At 38.6% G+C, this 19,375-nt stretch overlaps 1 protein-coding gene across 7 annotated transcripts in view; it reads right to left on the reverse strand.

The window, feature by feature from the left end:
* Window positions 1-19,375, reverse strand: part of LOC5578743 (laminin subunit beta-1) — a 59,290-nt gene that overhangs the window by 20,926 nt on the left and 18,989 nt on the right. For all 7 annotated transcript variants that reach the window (XM_021852692.1, XM_021852693.1, XM_021852690.1 and 4 more), the window contains exons 3-4: window positions 8,288-8,393; window positions 8,162-8,212 (exon numbers count right to left, since the gene is read on the reverse strand). In XM_021852692.1, the coding sequence (XP_021708384.1) occupies window positions 8,162-8,212; window positions 8,288-8,345 (109 nt within the window). In that variant the 5' untranslated portion in view covers window positions 8,346-8,393. The remainder of the gene's footprint in view (window positions 1-8,161; window positions 8,213-8,287; window positions 8,394-19,375) is intronic.

Raw genomic sequence — 19,375 nt, forward strand, 5'->3', positions numbered from 1 at the left:
AAAAACTTTCTACACCGGATTCCACCAGGAATTCTTTCAGAGATTTCGCTTGCAATTTTTCGAGAGGTTCCCCCAGGTTATTTTCCGAGTATTCTTCTGAGGAATATTCAATAAATTATTTTATAAATTCTTCCAGTGTTTCCTTCAAAGATTCTTCCTTGTAGGAAAGGAACCCTACGACGCATTTGACCTGGGATTTCTGAAGGAATAACTTCAAGAATTTACGAGAAATTTCTCCGATGATTCTTAAAGGAATTTATCCATCAATTCCTTCCATTATTTCTTGAAGGATTTTTTCCAAGGAGTCCACCAGAAATTCTCTTAGGCTTAGAGAATGCTGTAGGAACACTTTCATGAATTGCTCTCTCCGGGGAATTCTCTGGGAATTTCTCCAGTGTTTTTTTTTTATAAGTCCTCCAAAGAGCTCTCAAGAAATTGTTCCATGGATTTTTACAGGAGTTTAAAAAAAAAATCTTCCTGGGATTCAACCTAAACAAATTCAGAGAAATGCTGTGTTTCATCCTCTGAGTAAAAATGAGTAAAATCCCTGTATGAATAATCTTTTGGAATTTTGGAGCCTGATGGAATACCTAGAGTTGAGAAAGGAAGACTTTCTAGTTCAATCCTTCATGGAATTCCTGGTCGATACTCTCGCGAAAATATTGGTGGTTTTATATAAATAAAAATCTTGTGAACTTGTGAAATTTTTTACTCAATTCCCTGGAGAAATTTATGATAACACTGAAAAAATCTAAGAAGGGAAATCCCAGTGAAACCATTGAAGCATTTTCTAGTAGAAACTCTGGTAGATTTTTCTGGTGGAAATTCTAGCGAAACTCTGATATTTCCAGTGTTAACCCTAGAAGAACTCCTGGTGAAATTCCTTAAAAAAAACTCCTCTCTTTTAAAAATACCGGTGAAATAATAAGATAAAATACTGGTAAATAGAGTTTTCAATTTTCCCGGGATTTGACTTCCCGGGAAACGGGAAATAAAATTGTCATTTCCCGGGAATTCCCGGGATCCCGGGAAATCCTTAAAACCTGTAAATTAAGCTAATTTCATGCAGTTCTTTGATTTTTTTACATTTAATGTATATTATGGGCCCTATTTTATAAGTCGAGTCGATCGAAATGACTCGACTGAAATCACTGTCGACCAAAAAATTCGCTCAACACGGCTCTGTCACTCGAGTTTTTCGACAGTTGTCATTCTATGTGACCGGATAACTATGGCAGTCGACGTGTGACAGCTGAAATATGCATGCTTAGTTTGATCGACAATGACTACAGATGAGTCACTTGAGATTGCTCGATTTTTAAAATAGACCCCTATATTTTAGAACAGTAAATAAGCACGATTATTTCTCTTATTTGTGAGTAATTTATCTATGTTTCTACAAAAATTCTGTTGGCTTCGTTTTTTGATAGTTGAAGCCTTCATCAGGTCATGCTAGACAAATCATCTTAAATTCAAATAATACTTGCCAATATTTAGGAGTCTATTTTTGTAAATCGAACCATTTTATGTGACTCGTCTGCAGTCACTGTGGAACACAGTAGGCATGCATATTTCAGAAGTTACCCATCGACTACCATATTAATCCTGTCACATAGAGTGGACAGCTGTCGAATAATTAGAGTGACAGAGTCGTGTCGAGTGACTTTTTTGGTCGACAGTGACTCCAGTCGAGTCGTTTTTGATCGACTCGACTTATAAAATAGACCCCTAATCAATCATTTCAAACACTATAATAAAAACCAACTAGAGCCTTTCGCTAAAAATTGTGACTTTTACTTTTGATAGAAACCGTAAGCGAGATGGATCAACGAGGTCCGAGCTCGTATAGAAAGCAACAAAAATATAGAAATCATAAAAAATCTATAAACCTACTCAAATCATGGAATAAATCACTCGAAAGTTCCTTCATATTGTTTTGCATATGAACTTTCTTGGAAAAACATATCGTCAAAAAGATATGCATTTATAAATAACTATTTGATTACGAAAATAACACCAATAAACATCAAAATGTAATTAGTAACCTAGTGAGGACATTTGTTGGTATGATGTGAAAAGTAAATTGTGCGATAGTTTACTTGAATAAATATGCTCAATTCTTCATTGAGACAGAGCTTAACGAGAAATACGGGAATCCCGGGAAATAGAAAATCATTTCCCGGGAAACGGGAATCCCGGGAAATCTCATTTCCCGGGAAATGTTCCCGGGATTGAAAACTCTACTGGTAAAGTCTCTGGAGGAATTAATGGTGGAATTTTTAAAGGAAATCGTGGTCAAATCCCACAAGAAATTCGTTATGGAATCCTTGGATTTTTTGAATTCCCGGTAAAATTACCGCAAAAATATTGGTGGAGTTGCTGAAAGATTTTCTAGCGGAATCCCTATGAGAGTTTCAGCTGAAATCCTCGAAGGTTTCCTGATGGGAATCATGAAATCATGATGAAAATCAGAATCGCCTGGGTGAACAAACCATAGAGGAACCTCTGGAATCCCTAGAGGATATTCGTGAGTGATTTTCGAATTTCGGATTTTCTAAGGAATTTCTGGTAATTGGTACTAAAATGATTCCGGTGATAAAATCCTTATAAGAAATTTTTGGTAAAATCCCTGGAGGAAATCCTGATAACTCTTCAAGAGGATTCTTGGAGATATTCCGGGAAAAACTCTTAAAGGAATTCCGAGATTAATTTGTTGGAGAAATTCGGGAGGCATCCCTTGATTAATTCCGGGAGGACTCCCTTGAAGAATTAATGGAAGAAAACCCTTGAAAAAGTCACTAAAAACCCTGAAAGACAATTCTGGTAGAATCCCTTAATAAAATCCAGGAGGAATCCCTAGTAAATAGCCTGATGCAACCTAGAATAACCCTAGAGGAATTCCTGAAGGAACCTTTAGAAGAATTCCTGATAGAATACCTAACAGAACTCCTAATGGAATTCCAAAAGGTGTTCATGATGGCGTCCCAAGAGGATTTGAAATATTTTAAGTATTAAGGAAGAAATTCTGATTGAATCCCTGCAGAAACTGAATAAATGTATTCCTGATGCAATCATTAGTTTCTCTCATGGAATTCTTGGAAGAACTTCTGATGAATATCCTAGAGGAATCCCTGGAGAAACTTCCTATGCAAGCCATAAAAGCAATCCTGAAGCACTTCCTTGAGGAGCTCCTGATATAATCTCTGGAGGAATGCCAGATAGAAACTCTGAAAAAACTTGTGGTGGAATCCTTATAGGAACTTTTGATGATAATCCCGGAGGAATTCCTGATAAGATTCCTAATGGAACTCCTTATGATATTCCTCTGGATGATTTAATCTCTGGAGGAACTCCTGATAGAATCTCTGGAAGAATTATAGGTGGAATCTCTGAAAAAAACTATTGATGGAATCCCAGGAGGAACTCCTGATGAAATCCCCAGAAGATCTCTGCTGGAAGCACTAAAGATACTCCTGATAGAATCCCTATAGAAACTCTTGATGGAATCCTTGGAGAAATTCCTCGAGCTATTCTTTAAGGAACTCCTGATGGAATCATCGCAGGGAATCCCAATAGGAACTTCTGATGAAATACCTGAAATAAGTCCTGATAAGATTCCTGATAGAACTTCTGATATAATCCTTAGAGTAACTCTTTATGATATCACTAGAAATAATCCTGATGGAATTCCTCGAGGAACTCCTGATATAATTTGTGGAAGAATTCCAGGTGAATTCTCTGTAGGAACTCTTGATGGAATCTCTTGAGGAACTGCTGGTGTAATCCCCGAGGAACTCCTGATATAATCTCTGGAGGAACTTCTGATGGAATCTCTGCAGGAAGGCCAGAAGAAGAAACTTTCGATGGAATCCCTAGAGGAACTCTTGATGATATCCTCAAAAGAACTCTCAGAGGCGCTCCTGATAGAATCCCTACAGGAACTTCTAATGGAATCCTTGAAAGAACTCCTGATAGAAGCCTTGGAGGAATTCCTAAGGATATTCTTAAAGGAACTCCTGATAGAATCCCTAGAGGGACTCCTTATGATATCCCTAGAAGAAAACCTGATGGAATTCCTCGAGGAACTCCTGAGGGAATCTCTTGAGATGAAATCGCTCAAGGAATTCTTGGTAGAATCCTTGGAGTAACTCCTGATGAGGTCCCCGGAAGAACTCTGATGGAAGCCCTAAATATACTTCTGATAGAATCCCTCCAGAAATTCCTGATAGAATACCTGGAGGAATTGCTGATAGAATCTTTGGAGGAACTCCTGATGAAATCCCCAGAAAAACTCCTGGTGGATCCCTAGAGGAACTCCTGGTAGAATTCCTGGAGGAATCCCTAGTGGAAGAAATTCGTGGGGGAATCTCTTGAGTAATTTCTCATATAATTGCTAGACGAACTCCTGATGGAAATCCTAGAGGAGTTCCAGGTGGAATCCCTGAAGCACCTCCTGATGGAATCTCTTGAAGAACATCTGATGAAATTCTTGAGAATCTCCAGAAGAACTTCCTATGGAATCCCTAGAAAAACATCCGATGGAATGCACAGAGGAACTTCCGATGGAATCCCTAGAGAAACTCTTAATGAAAACCCTGAAGGAACTCCTGCTGTAATCCTTCGTGGAACACATGATTGAATCTTTTGAAGCACTCCTGTTGGAATTCCTGGAGGAAATTTTGATGGAGTTCCTGGTGTAATCCTTACAATTACTTGTAAACTCTCCTGATGGAATTCCTGGAAGAACTTTAAAAGAAATCCCATTACCTGCATGAATTCCTGGTGACATTCCTGATGGATTCCTTGTAGAAATTCCTGGTACGATCCCTCGAAGAATTCCGTATTGATTTTTTTGGCCATTTGGTCGGAATCACCGGTAGAACTGCAACTTTGAACTACAGATTGTGGGAAAACGCTTGTGGAATATATAGAAACCACTCAAGAGAGCACATTAGCTAGATTACCATGTCGTCGACGCTGTGTAAATTCACGCATTTTGACTTGCCACCCATCTGCATCGGCAGTTCATGGCACGCAAAAACTTCAATTTGACATGCTGACATCGATGTTCGTGAAACTTCCCTAAGACGGTACGATCAGTACGTCAAACATTTGGCTCCGTCCACGTCCATTTTGGCCGAACAATTCACAATCCGTCAAATCGGTTTCACAAACTGTCAAATTGGTTTGTCAAGAAGCATCACTTACAGTCAAACATACACCCAACATGAACACCAACCTGGGGGCGGAGTCAATGTTGGTCAAACAACCTGAGTCGTCTATGGGCTGCATAATGGCTCAAGTAAGAGAGCAATAGGGTCCTAAAGCACTATCCCATTTCAAGTACCAAACGTTTTAGTTTAGGCCAGAAATTCATGTTTACTTTTAATGTTTTTTGTTTGTTTAAGTCCAAAAAACAACTTTTCTGTTTTTTTTTAGATTTTGTCACATCTCTTGGTTTAAACTTAAATTTTGAGTGCATTTTGTTTTCAGTGTCTCTCGAAATGTCAGATAGGACCAGCCCCAGTATTTAAAAGTTCAACCCCTGTGACGTTTTTGTCAAACATGATCAAAAGTGTCAAGGTTCAAATTTTGACCTAGTTTTGAAATTTAAGTTGAAATATGATATAGTCGTTATTTGAGCGGGAAAATTTGCCAAAGTAGTAGCAAGAACACGCAAAATGACGTCCATTATTTGAGGGAGTAAAGGGAGTTTAGTAAAGTAAAGTTTGACAGTACCATTATGTTATGTATTAGAAAAAGCGTGACTGAGGAGATAAACGATGGACGTCATTTTTTAATTTTCACACGCTAGTTTTTGCCAATTGTCCATCAAACGTCGAACTTATCGTACGTCCGTTTTTTCATAATTGATATATTAAAGCAACGTACATTTTTATTTTTCTGTTTTCGTTGTCCATTCTAGAGATAACTGAATTTTAAGTTTTGACAATTGCTTGATTCTTACTACAGCCTCATCAAATTGTTGGTTTTAGTGCCGAATTTTGAAAAACCTTCAAGGTTCTAATCTAAAGCAAATACCTAGTTGATGTGTGAAATAATCTTTTCAATCAATTAATTACTCAGTAGATGTACTTAACTATTGAAATTTTTAAATTTCTATCTGTTCAATTAATTTAAAAATTCAATACAAAGAGACACCAACTGCGGACGATTTTATGACTTCAAAAAATTCTTAGATTCCTTGAAAAAAAGCATCAAGAAGATTTCTACAAAGATCTTCTCTGGCATAATTTCAGGGACTCCTTCAAAGATCCCTCCAGAAAATCCCCTTGGAATCTCCCAGAAATTCTTTGAGAAGTTTTTCTAAGGATGCTTAGAGACATTTTTTCCATTTGCTCCAGGAAATTTTTGAGCACTCCAATGCTTCTACCTCCTGTAATTTTCACAAGAATAGCTGTGTAAATTTTCTTAGAAACTCTCTCAGGGCTTTTTTCTAGTGATGATTCAATTAATTCATCCACTGACTTCCCTAGTTGTTTCTATAGGAGATATTCCAAAGATTCTTACATAAAATCTTTCATGAAATTCCACAAAAAAAAACATTCCACAGTTTTTGATGAATTGTTTTTGGGGTTTTGCCAAGAAAAACTACAATAATTCGTACGCCAATTTCTCCAGTTATTCTTCCATGCTTTTTCATATGGTTTCCTTTAAAAAATCAGCCACATTAACCCCAGGAATTGCTCAAAAAATTCCTCAAGGGATTATCCAAGGAATATATATAACACTTCTGCAAGGATTCTTCCATAGGTTTGACCTGGGTTTTTTTATGAAGTTCCTCCAGAAATTTCGCTGTGGATTTTTAACATTTCATTCAAATATTAATCCTGCAGTTCTGCCAAACAATTTCTCGATTGTTTTCTTAAATCAAATCTTCATAGCTTCTTCAAAAGTTCATTCAAGATTTGACAGAAACTAACAGTACAGTAATTTTTCCAGTAATTACTCCGATCATTCCTTTGAAAATTTCTCCAAGGATTTCGTTCGATAATTCTCAAGGAATTCCTCCAAGATATTATCCAAGGATTTGATTGTGTTTTTATCCATTATCGAAGCAGACTCCCATAAGGTAGTTCAACAAGAGTTACTTTAGAACATAACAAAGTTTCATCAGATGGTACTATAGGATAATTCTTTGAAGATATGCTTTAAAAATGGTTGGACGAATTGCTTGGATATTTTCTTTAGAAGTCTTAGGAAGAATATCTGGAGTTTATCCAGAACGTATTCTTAGGGAAATTTCTGTTGGAATATCAAAGAAATCCTGAACAACAATGTTGTAGGAAATTCTAAATTATCTCTGTAGAAAATAATGGTTGAAGTCTCTAAAGTTCCTAGTTTCATGATACTTAGTCGCAACCAGCCCTGAATTCTGCTATGCCGTTCTTCAGTATACAGTACATTCTTCAGTCGCCAAAAGTTTGAAAGAATCCAACAACCAGTTTTTGTACAAACCAGGAGCGTCCATCAGCTCTTTTCTATTCCAGATCAGTAACCTCTTCCCGATTCGTGACGAACAATTCGAACAATCTACCTCCTCGTTGATACGATCTTGCCGCAGCCATACTCCCGACATTCTGCCAGTATCCCCCATTCTGCCGCTGGTGCCGCATAGAACTCGCGCCGCTCATAAATATCGAATTGTACTGATTGTAATTGATATGGTTGTTAATCATTCCCGGCCGCTGGAAGTAATCGCCACCACGATAAGGCGCTTCCCGCGATTCGTCTTCTTCGCCGGACAAGACTTCACCGGAAAAGAGCTCATCGTCCACTGGCTGCTGATCGCCACGCTGAATTACGGGGGTCGTACTAAAGATGATGGATTCGCTGCTGCCCGATGGAACGATATACTTATGTCGCAACGAGGGAATTGATTCCATAATGGATGGGACTGCTGCAGGCCCAGAAGCGGTCAATGAATGAATGCGCATGGTAGTGACAATGAGTGTTAAGAAATTCGAGTGGTACACAAAACGATTAGAGACATTTGGGCAAGCGCACATAAAACGTGGTTTGGTCATGTGTGGGATGCAAGGTTGAATTAGAATTTAGAATGGCCAAAACGTTGTCATTGATGATATTTTCAGAAGCCAAAACACAAACTAAACAAAAAAGAAAGGAATTTTATACTTACACCTACTACTACTGGAAGTCCTACGCTGTGCATAACTACTTAAAATTAAATCTGGAAAGAAACCATTTGAAAAATGATTAGTGTCATCTAGGAGTGAAATGCCAATTGAACAATTCTGATACTTACTAATAAAAATAAATAAATTAAATATAAAACCTATACATGATGAATCTAGTTTGGCCATCTCTGCGGCCAACTATACATGAGTAGGACGTTAATATAACGTCCTTAGCTGTAACGAGAAGAGGAAGAGAAAACAAATCTGTTAGAAACATTGTTTGACCGTAGTTATGTTTTCATTGAAGTCTGATAAGAGTTCTGCTACAAATTGCACCTTGTGCTTTGAATGGCAGCATGGTGCATCCATGTGAGCATACATACATACATCTGTGCACACACGGAACTACAATCTTAACGGCGATAACGCATTTCTGTACATAAAGTATGTTGTTATAATAACAACCCGTGTCAAAAGACGACAACAGAGGGGCAGTAGCTGGATAAGTAGGTATGAATGGAGCAATTCCTTATCAGATTCATTCATTCATACACTTTTTACTAACATTTGTTGATGTAACGTAGAGCGTGTATATGCGTTCCGAACGTGCATAATGCTTCAAAAAGATTGTTTCAAATTTGAAAATGTTTGAGAATCCAATCTCCCATATGTTCCTCACCATCCAATTTTCAGCTTTCTAGGTGGTGATTTAAAAGTGGCCCAAAGATAATGTAGGTTTATATGGAAATTAGAAGAAAATGTGTTTTTATTTTTTCAATATTTTTTTTTTCTAAAACTTCAGGAAATTTCACGACAGTCCCCCATACAACAGTTTTTTGTAGTTCTTACCGTTTTCGAGTTATACGGGTTTAGCATAGCATGCATAGCATAGAATGACTGTACATGTCAATGGTTGCTACTCCGTGATTGATCGGAACTGGTAAGAATTGCACTGGGATCCAAATGAATAAGGGATGGGAGTTTCCGCTTACTCTCGAAATGCAATTTTAGCAGATCTAATATTATTGATCAATAACGGCGCCGGCCAAGTCCTTACAGTCAGTTGGGATGGGGAAGGAATGTTAGGGTGTAATGATTGTTGCTTCTAGAGACCGAGAATACCTCTGCATCTCCACAATCACCACGGGAAGGGTGTTTATTAGTGAGGGAGGAAAAGATCTGGGAGTCACCTCTGGTCGGTGATGCGATCCATGGACAAGGGGGATATATACGACTTATATTTAAAGCTAGTTTTGGGAGAAGCTTTAAAAAACACGTCAACATCTATAATGTCGAACAATTCAAAAGACTTTTTTATTAATGACGAAAATTGAAAATTACATGTATATATTTTAAATTATATGAAACAGGAATAATGCCGACACTTGTAGTGACGAACCATACATAGTTTGTTTGAAAATTACATATGAGTATTACTGTGCATTTTGTCTCGATATGGTAGAAGTTTAAAAAAAATACGTCAACATTCACTATGTCGAACAATTCAAAAGGTAATTTTTAATAATGTCAAAAAGGGAAAAATATATGTATATTGAAATTGTATAAGGAAAAAGCCGACACTTATAGTGACGAACCATACAAAGTTTGTTTTAATATTACATAAAAGTTACGCTTTCAATAAAAAATGTGTTATCATCATAAGCATGAAACGAACTCACCAGGTGGTAATCCATCCTCGACTGAACACAAAACTGACACTGACAGCAAAACTTCTTGGCGTCCCGAAAACAAACTGTCTTGCTTGGGCCTTCCCAAATTCCTACCCAGCAAAACGCTCCAAAACAGGAAAAAAATCGGCGTCGAAACCACGCGCGAAACCGTGAGCAAAATCTATCGGACGACGCAAAACCGAACCGTCCTGCTTGGGCTTCACGTAGCACTACCCAGCAAGACGCTCCAAAACAGGAAAAAAAATCTCCGGCGACAAAAACACGCGCGAAACCGTGAGTAAAATCTATCGGACGACGCAAAACCGAACTGTCCTGCTTGGGCTTCACGAAGCACTACCCAGCAAGACGCTCCAAAACAGCAAAAAAAATCCCCATATCTGTCAAAGGATAGAAACTCTAGTTCGATTTTATCCAGATTGTCTTTGGAGAATTTCCTCCGAATCCGGACTGGGTGGTGGCCGGAGCGCCGAAAGCCGGTGCCCCCGTAGTACTCGCCCCGAACAGTCCACCTGCGGCGTTACGGTTGCGTTTGTCCGAAGAGCGAAGGCGTCGCCTGTTGGCCAAAAGCGGGCGTAGCCCCAAAGGCCCCAGTCGTCGCCGGTTTCCCAGAGGTACTCGTCTGCCCGAATGGACTGGCCGTGACTGTGGAGCTTCCGAATATCGATAAACAAGCATCCTGTTTTCAGTTAAAGAAAGTTTAAGAAGTTGATGATTCTGTCATTTATACAAGCTATATACAAGAATTCACTGAATAAGTTTCAACGCGCGATTATAATACTTCAGTTTTTGTGCTGTTGTATTGGTGTAAGTAGTGGGAAACCAATCAGTTTGGTGATTCTAACGGTAAAAAATAGCACGACGAAAGTAAAGTTGATAATCTATCATCATTATGATTTCAGTCCTAATTTCATGATCCGTTTAATAAATTTCGCGTATGATTCGTCAATTTTAACAATTTATACATGTGTATTCGAAGAAAACAGGCTACGAGCATTTATTACCTTGCAGATATTTATCATTTTCTACAGCCTAATTTAATAATACCTACATTGGTTGTAATAAAAATTTGATCTTGGGATGTTGATTTGCCTCCTAATCATAGTTTCGACAATAGTCACATGCTTACTATCCCTTATGGCAGTGTTGTTGATTCTATTGTCTATCGCTCATCAGTTTCGCGCCACCCGGCAGGGACTTGGTCCTATGTACCCAATACTCTGCTGTGTCTTAACTTCACGCAATACATTCTGTAGATGTGTGATACAGTTTGCGGAATATTATGATTTATCACTTCGTTCAGATGGAAAATTCTGTTATGGTACCATATTCACATATCAGATAACTCCCACCTGGAACGATGTAATACATCGGAGACATGTAGATTCAGATGTATGTATACGATCTATGCCTAGTTCGGCTCTGATCGACAGGCAATCAGTGTATTCAGTTTTTCAACTAGCTTGAAGCGATGAACGTTTCAAGACAAGCTCTTCACTATATCTGCTAGCAATCACCGGTCGTCGATAGACATTTCGGTTCTTTTCTGCTAAAGAAAGATCCGATTGTATGCCAAAGACTATGGCTCATGCTTTTCAATACAGCTGGAAAAACAAGAACTACACCCAGCACCAAATAGTACGTAACTATGAGGCGGACCGGAAGGTTTGATGAGCAATCCCCACCCGTTTTCGAGTTATACAGGTTTATAAAAAAAAGTAAAAAAAAAAACTTTGGGACCGTAATTCGGGGTGTAGTTGATCAGCGGGGAGAAGTTGATCATTCCCGTACCCACATGTATAGACTGTTATAAGAGCTATGCCACGATTTCAATTACCACAATTTCTGAGTTGTGGCATTACCTGATAGCTACTCTTGATTTTCATAAATTCGGTTTGGCATTCAAGGTAATTATTCCATGAAAAAACAGATTTTTTAGGAAATGTTTCATGAACTGTTGAAGGGTTTTTCTCCAAACAATCGACTTTTTCCACGGCTATACAAAGCTATAGTTTTAATAAACTGTTTCATACATTCCAGATATGTTTTGTGTACCCAGTTTCGAATTTGTATTGAGGATACAAATTATTATTTTAGAGAAAAAATGATCTTTTTGCGAGAGGCTTGCTAACTTCAAAGAAAATTGTCTACCTTTAGGCGTTTAATGTGGTGTAATCTGTAATTCACAACTTTCAATTAAAAAATTACCCTATTTATCAATAAGTTGTAATATTTTTAAGTCTTGATTCAGATTCAGAGACCCCAAATTTAGTGAATTGCATACTTCTTTATTTTAGGAAACCTATCGCAGTAATTGATCAACTTCACCCCGGAATCAAAAACACCACTTTTTGATCTCCAAAAATTGTTTTTGTTATTACGATAACAATTCGTCAAAATTTCGTTTGTATAATTCGTTAAACATTCAACCAGTACAGGTTTTAAAAATATTTGGATGATAATACATGAATCCCACTAGGAATTATAGCACAGAATCGCTCAAAAGTGATCAACTTCCCCCCAGTTTACGGGACTTCAAAAATTCGATGTTAGAAAAACTTTTTTCCCTAAAATATGCCCAATTTGCAATGTATGGACGACTTTTAGTAAATTTAATTGCGAAACTTTTTGCTTAAGGATGATCAAAATCTGAAATGGCCGTTTTCTTTTAAATCGACTTTAAAGTTTTGAATATTTTTTTTTTTTTTTCAGTGTAAAAAATGTGTTTTTATTTTTTCAATATTTTTCTCTAAAACGTCAGGAAATTGCACGACAGTCCTCCATACAACACTTTTTTGTAGGTCTTACCGTTTTCGTGTAATACGGGTTTTTGAAAAAACAAAGTATGTAAAGTATCTTAGTTTTACATAGTCTTCACACCCAGAAAGTTTCATTGAATTCTGAAGGGGTGCTGCCAATCCCTTTGTCGAGTTGGCGTGAAATCCGTCAAATGTTGAGTTGACATTACAAAGGTATCATTGTATTGTCGTTTTCTGTAAGAAGTGCCGTCAGCATTCATAAACTCCCAGAGGGCCCACAGGTGATAAAATTCAAATGTTATAGCATAATAATTGTTCGTTCGCTCAGATGCAGTATGAATTCATCTTTGGGAAACATTTTTCTTGATTAATGATTCCAAATACTTAAGGCTAAGTAGCCCGTCATTTGTTTAGGCAGCCATGATGAATTTCCAGCTCGCAATTTCAAAGTGATAAAACTTAGACGTCATAATTGATATAGATACAGGAAAGTATCACTATATGTGCTTACATGCAACAAGTATGCTGATACTTTTTCAGCTATGCCAGTGCAGATCCACCAGATTTTCTTTAAATGGAAATTGTTTGACGAATTAGCAACAATCATCAACGACGCATACAAATCTCAATGACGGCCTACTTCGCCTTAATAATAGCAGTTCCACTAAAGATAAAATACTAGCAACATCAAGAGATGTAAATTTCACTGCAAATACAAATAACTTGGTGTACAGCTAAAATAGTTCATGTTCCAATTACTACAGTGCAATGTCATCGAAAAAGTAAGGTTGTTTCCGAGATACGACCGCCAAGTTGACGTTGGATAACGTTAGCTTCTTCTGTTTCCTGATTTAGGACCGTCACGAACTTATGAAAGATTTCTAGGTACTGACAAAAAATCTAATCAATTTTCAAACTATTTGTTGCATGTCAATTCTGATCTATTATGGACATTGAGTGTTATTATTTGGTTGGTTCGGTTAACACTTCAACACCGATAGAACCGGTCGATGGAAGATGAAGCATGAGCGGTAACTTTTGCTCTCCAAACAAATATACCGGTTGAACGTTAGGTCCATTCATGATCTACTAAGATTGGTTGCTTTAGTGGATTCCGAAGCCAGTTTGAGGTTGAGGCTCTTGTCCATGAAGTCCGCTAACTCTGTGTACTCCTCTTTGCTCAAATCGATGTTGAAGTTACCTGTGACGATGATTGGCATGGTCTCCTTTTGGTACTCGAAGAAGTTCCGCGCCATAAAGAACTTCTTCTGCTTCATTGTGGTATCCGGAGAAATGTAGAAGCAAACCAGTAGTGCCCGACAATTCATTATAGTGATCTCGGCAGCGCAAATATCACCATAATTATCTGACAAGCCCTGCTCCACATCATAACAGGTGCAGAGTTTGCGAATCTTGTGCACCACAGCAATCGTTGTTGCTGGCGGTGAAATCGATCAGGACTTCTTGATTAAGGCCACGGGACGGTGTTTTAATCACCCTCTCCATTTGAAAAGTTAATCTCAAGTTCCACTCAATATATCGATGCGAAAAATGTATCACTAGCATATATATGTAGTGCACAACCCATTAAATTTTCAGTTTAATCGATTCACTAAAACTAGAGATTTGCTTCTGCAAAGTTTTATGATAATTGTTAGCGAGAGACAAAAGATAGGGAAAATAACACGGTCTGCCGTGTCACCTTAAGAGCGATCTGCGATTCCAGAGCGCGACCGTCATGGCCCTGCAGGAAGCGAGCGTGGCCTAACTGGTTGGTTTGTTTGAGGATACCAACCTGTACGCGATCCACGCCAAGCGTGTCACCATCATGCCGAAGTACATCCAGCTGGCTCGTCGTATCCGTGGCGAAGGCGCTTAAATTGCATTGAAGCACAATTTCAAACAACAACCCTTTACAGGGCCACAATTGAATAATTAATATTTAGTTATCAATTGTAATTTCGAATGATAAGTTTTCAACGGAGATAAATGGCAAACAAAGTTTTATTTAGGTTCCCGTCGCTCGGGTCGGGCGGCGGTAGCATTTTTGCAGTCTTCTCTGTGTGTGTAATTCGATTCGATCAGGCAATGGACATGCCCTATATCAACTGCAGCGATTTGCAGTAGACAGGATGTCCCGGGCCCGATCTATCTGACAAGCCAATCGAGCCCTCTGTCACCATAGAAGATGGTGTCTCCATGCATGTCGATAGATTCGATCGACAATTTCTTACCAAATCAAAACGTCAACAAAGCTGTTGCTGATAAGTTTTAGCTCTTTGTTCTAAATGCGAGGCAAACCGTGATGGATTCTTAATTCAAGTGCCGTTCGCGATTTACCTGACCGCGCGCGCACAATGGGAATTTTTTTTCTAGCCGTGATAAATGATTGCATGCAAATTACTGACCAAAATTTGAATCAATCACATCCAAACACTAGTAATGTCGCTCTTCACGGTGGAAAATTCTCACAACTCTTTCAAAATGAAATGGTCGTCCTGAAAAGGACGGTAGGGGCTAGTCACCGTCGATCGAACTGGGTGATTGAACTGATGGATTGACACATTGTGAGACAGAAACACACCAAAAGATTACCGAAGACGATTAAATCGAAATGCTGTCGGTAAATTTGTGCTTCGTTGTTTTTGTTGGTTTGCTCACTCCTCCGAAGGCAATTTTCAAGGTTTCTAGACGAGTTCTCCACGAATTTGATGGCCTAGCTGGATGCCCATGGCCATGATGAGCGATTTCACGGAACCCGCAGCATTTAGCTTAGGTTGGGAATAAACAAGAGCAGAAGCAGCGGCAGCGACGAATATTTAAAATTTATTCCGATAGGATTCCTTCTCCAATTGCTGGTCGACGATTGACTGATGTGCGCGGGGCACATTGAAGCTTGGTTGGCTTCGACTGAACACAATAGAATAAAGAGGAGTAAGAAGAAGACCGAAAGGGGCGTTTCCCTTTGCATGACGAAAGTGGTTAAGATATCGAGCAATGATGTCTGTGCTAGGAATACACAAGAAAAATGAGCTTTTCTATGGAAAATAAGACATGCCTTGATATTTATAGATTTTTCAATAGTTTATTCATGAGAATCAATAGTTTTAATTATTGAAGTCGATTCGTAGAAAAATTTCTAATATTCAATGGTTAGCTATTGATAATCAATAGTTTTCTTTTGTATGAAGGAAAATTTCTGATCCATGGGTGCCAAAATGATGAAAATTGTTCAATGAGAATTTCTTTTCAGAAGCATTCTAAATATTTCGCAATTTTGTTACATATGTTCTCATAAAATATGGCAAGTCTAAGAAGCTGTTGGAAATGCCACTCTATTTTACAATCGTTGTGAAATGTTGTGACGGCACTGCAGCAGCGTCCGCGAATACAGTATCAAATTGTCGTGCCATCAATTATTCATGACAAATAAAATTTTGTATGAAGCTGTGAGATTGATTGAGAAATATAAGATGCAATAAGGTCGAAAATATTATTCTTTCAACTCATTTCAACACATTTGATGGCCCTGAAAAGCGCCGATTTGCTTAAACGACGAACCAGCTAAATGACGTGACGTGGATGGCGCACAAGAGCAACGGGTTGTTGATTACCGGGCATAAGTCGAAATCTGCAAACGATGCTCAGTCTTAAAATCTTGAGCGATTTCACAAGTCCGACGCTCGATTAGAAGCAGCTCCTCGGATCAGCAACTCAGAGAACCTGTGATATTTCGTTCCTAGCGGGCTTGCTTCTTGACCACCGATGCTGAAATTCAAAGTCGAAATCTGCAAGCGCGGATGAATTTGCTGCGGCGATGACGATGGCTTGGACGCTTTTCCGAGCAGCAGTAGTTCGCCGCTCGGAGAAGCGCCCCAGCCATCGTCATCGCCGCCGCAAATCAACCTTGCGTCTTCCTCTTCCGACGACACAAATTGAACTGTGACGGCGGGAGCAAACGCAAAGCGAAAATGACTCGCCCGTCCGTGTAAACTGTCCGACCGCAAAAAGAAGACTGAGGGAAGAAGCAGGACCGGTGCGCTTTTATAGTGGGAAGCGGAACCCAAAAATGTGCTTGAACGTGATTGGTTAGATAAGAAAGGGGTCAACATTTTACGATTTTTCAATAGTTTGTTGCCAATAATCAATAGTGTCCTCCATTTGAATCGACGCGTAGATAAATTTCCGATCGATTGATGTATAAATATTGAAAATCTATCGACAAATGGCTGAGTTATTAGCGGTCAAAACCTGACCATTTTTCGTTACATGCTCAATTTTTCGTTTTTTGAAATTGTACCCCCATATGTTGCCGAAGGACGTTATCCAACGTCAAAAAATGCGGAGTGGTGTGCCGAAGTTTCGCTGTTCGGGGTAACACGAATTTCCTTACTGGAGTCGTCTTAACCAACTAAACCTGGTTGGAGGATCTGGTGAGTTTATTCCATATTATTATTTGGAATTCACCACCGGAACGATTCGGTTTTTGTTGTTTATGTTTGTGATATTGTGTATCGTCGGCTCGCGATGACGGAATCAAGAGGTCCAAGCCTGAATGGATATCTGTTTTAAATATGACACAGTTTCCGCATGTTTGTGTTGTTTTGCGCGACTAAATTTCGCGTTGTAATTCGACATCATTTCTCTCGTTTATTCGAAGTACAGTATATTTGTTCGATTTACGCGCTTTGGCCAGTCGCATGTCGTGGAAATGGTCGTACGAAGCTCGGGCGTTTTTCATTCTTTTTTGTCAATGTCTTCGCATTTTGTTGGTCGATTTGAACGCACCTGATAGTATTTTGTATACAATTTCCGGGTTTTTTTTTATGAATCCGATGACCCTGGAGGGATCGGTTCTGCTTGTTACAGTTTTCTGAGCAGAAAATCACAACCGGTTTCGAAGTGTAATCAACTAAACTGTAAATAAAACATTTGTTTCCCTCTGGGTCCATCGCCAGCTCTTCAGGCGAATCCTGACCACACCTAATAACCCTCCCAACCTCCATCTCCGTAGCACTTATGAGGGCGTCGCTGAGTCGGTGGCCTCTCATTAAGTAAGTGTTGCATCAACATTTCCTTCTCCTATCCCAAGTTACGGTAAAGATGGGCGTGGCCAGGAATAGCAATGTTCATGAATTTGGTAATGTTGTTTAAGATTGGGTCAAGGTTTACTCCCCAGCCTTGTTTCTGAGAGCGATCTAGATGAGATTATCATATAACACATTAATATTGCTAGTATCCAATCTACGAAGTATACCGTAACTACGCTAACGCTAACGCTAAACATGCAGATGCTTCTGATTTCGATGCACTCAAAGGCATTGATGTCCCCAAGTAACCACGCTAATTTGCCTTTTTGGGCTTATAGGGCTATTATACTTCTAATATATGGCATGTGAGCAGTATAATAGCCTTATATTAGCCCGCCAAAAGTCGAAATGCTTGATTTAGTCGAAGAACTGTGAGGTGCATTGTATGATAGTGGCTATCTATCAATCAAGCGTGTGCTAGAATAAGGGCGTATGTCGCATGATCGATTTCTCTTCATCGACCCTCTCTTCTGTGAATAAAGGTGAAAAGATGCAAGTTTGTCAGTATTTTTTCAGCTCTTGGCGCAAGATTGTATCGCTGCCTAACGTCCTGAACTGAAAAAATGCTATCAAACCCGCATTTTGTCAACTTTATTCACAGAAGAGAGGATCGATGAAGAGAAATCGATGATGCGATATACGCCCTTATTCTAGCACACGCTTGCAATATGGTTTTGGTTTTGGCGCTCTTGCTCTTTACGTATATGAAAAATATATATATCATATCATTTCTGTTGTTAAGCTCGTTTAAATTATCCGTACATATGATGGGTTATTCACATTGATGCACTGCACATCTTCTAAGAGGGCCCAGATAACACGCAGCTATACAGCAAGACCCAGCTGAATGTCGTCGGTTCGAGGATCTTTTCCGGTAGGAAATTTTCTCTGCTTCTAAAGGCTTAGAGTATTTTCGTACCTGCCATACGATATACACATGCTAAAATGGTCAATGGCAAAGAAAGCTCTCAGTGAATAATTGTGGAAGTACTCATGAGAACACTAGCTTGAGAAGTAGGCTCTGCCTCAGTTGCAAAAGAAAAATAAAAAAGAAGATCTTCTAAGATCTGAAAACTGCGAATTTTCAGGTTTTTATCCTATTGCATTTCAAGATGATTGTATGGCGCATTGAGAGCATGCTTTCAAATAGAATGAATGAATTAATGGAACAGTTAATATAAAATGGTTTTCTTGGTTCATACATTTTTATTATTATCTCAAAAATATGTCATGACATCGTCTCCAATGTAATCGACTCTTGTTATAAACGCCGGGAAAATGGTAGGTCTCCCTAGCAAAGCTCGAGATCATATTGAACACTAATTTTGGTGTTGCGTTCTTGCGGAATTTGACATCTCAGTTTGTTGTAATTTTGGTCGTTTTAACGGTTAAAATATCAAAACTGAGAGCAAATAAATGTTTCCATGAAATCAAATGGAAAACCATTTTTACTGTCAATAAAAACAAATTGAAAACTGTTTCTGCTAACATTGAGAGCAAATTGACACTTTGAGATAATCACATTTTTGTTTGATACCGAAATGAGCCCGCAACTATAAAAAGTATTATTTTTTATACTGTCACAGCTTTTATAGATGAAGCATTTGGAATTTATAGCGCAGTTGTATTTTGTACAACACTGTTGAAAAAACCTCGCTTTTTATTCACAACAGCAGCGT

The sequence above is a fragment of the Aedes aegypti genome, chromosome 3, assembly GCF_002204515.2.
Source record: "Aedes aegypti strain LVP_AGWG chromosome 3, AaegL5.0 Primary Assembly, whole genome shotgun sequence".
NCBI classification, from domain to species: domain Eukaryota; kingdom Metazoa; phylum Arthropoda; class Insecta; order Diptera; family Culicidae; genus Aedes; species Aedes aegypti.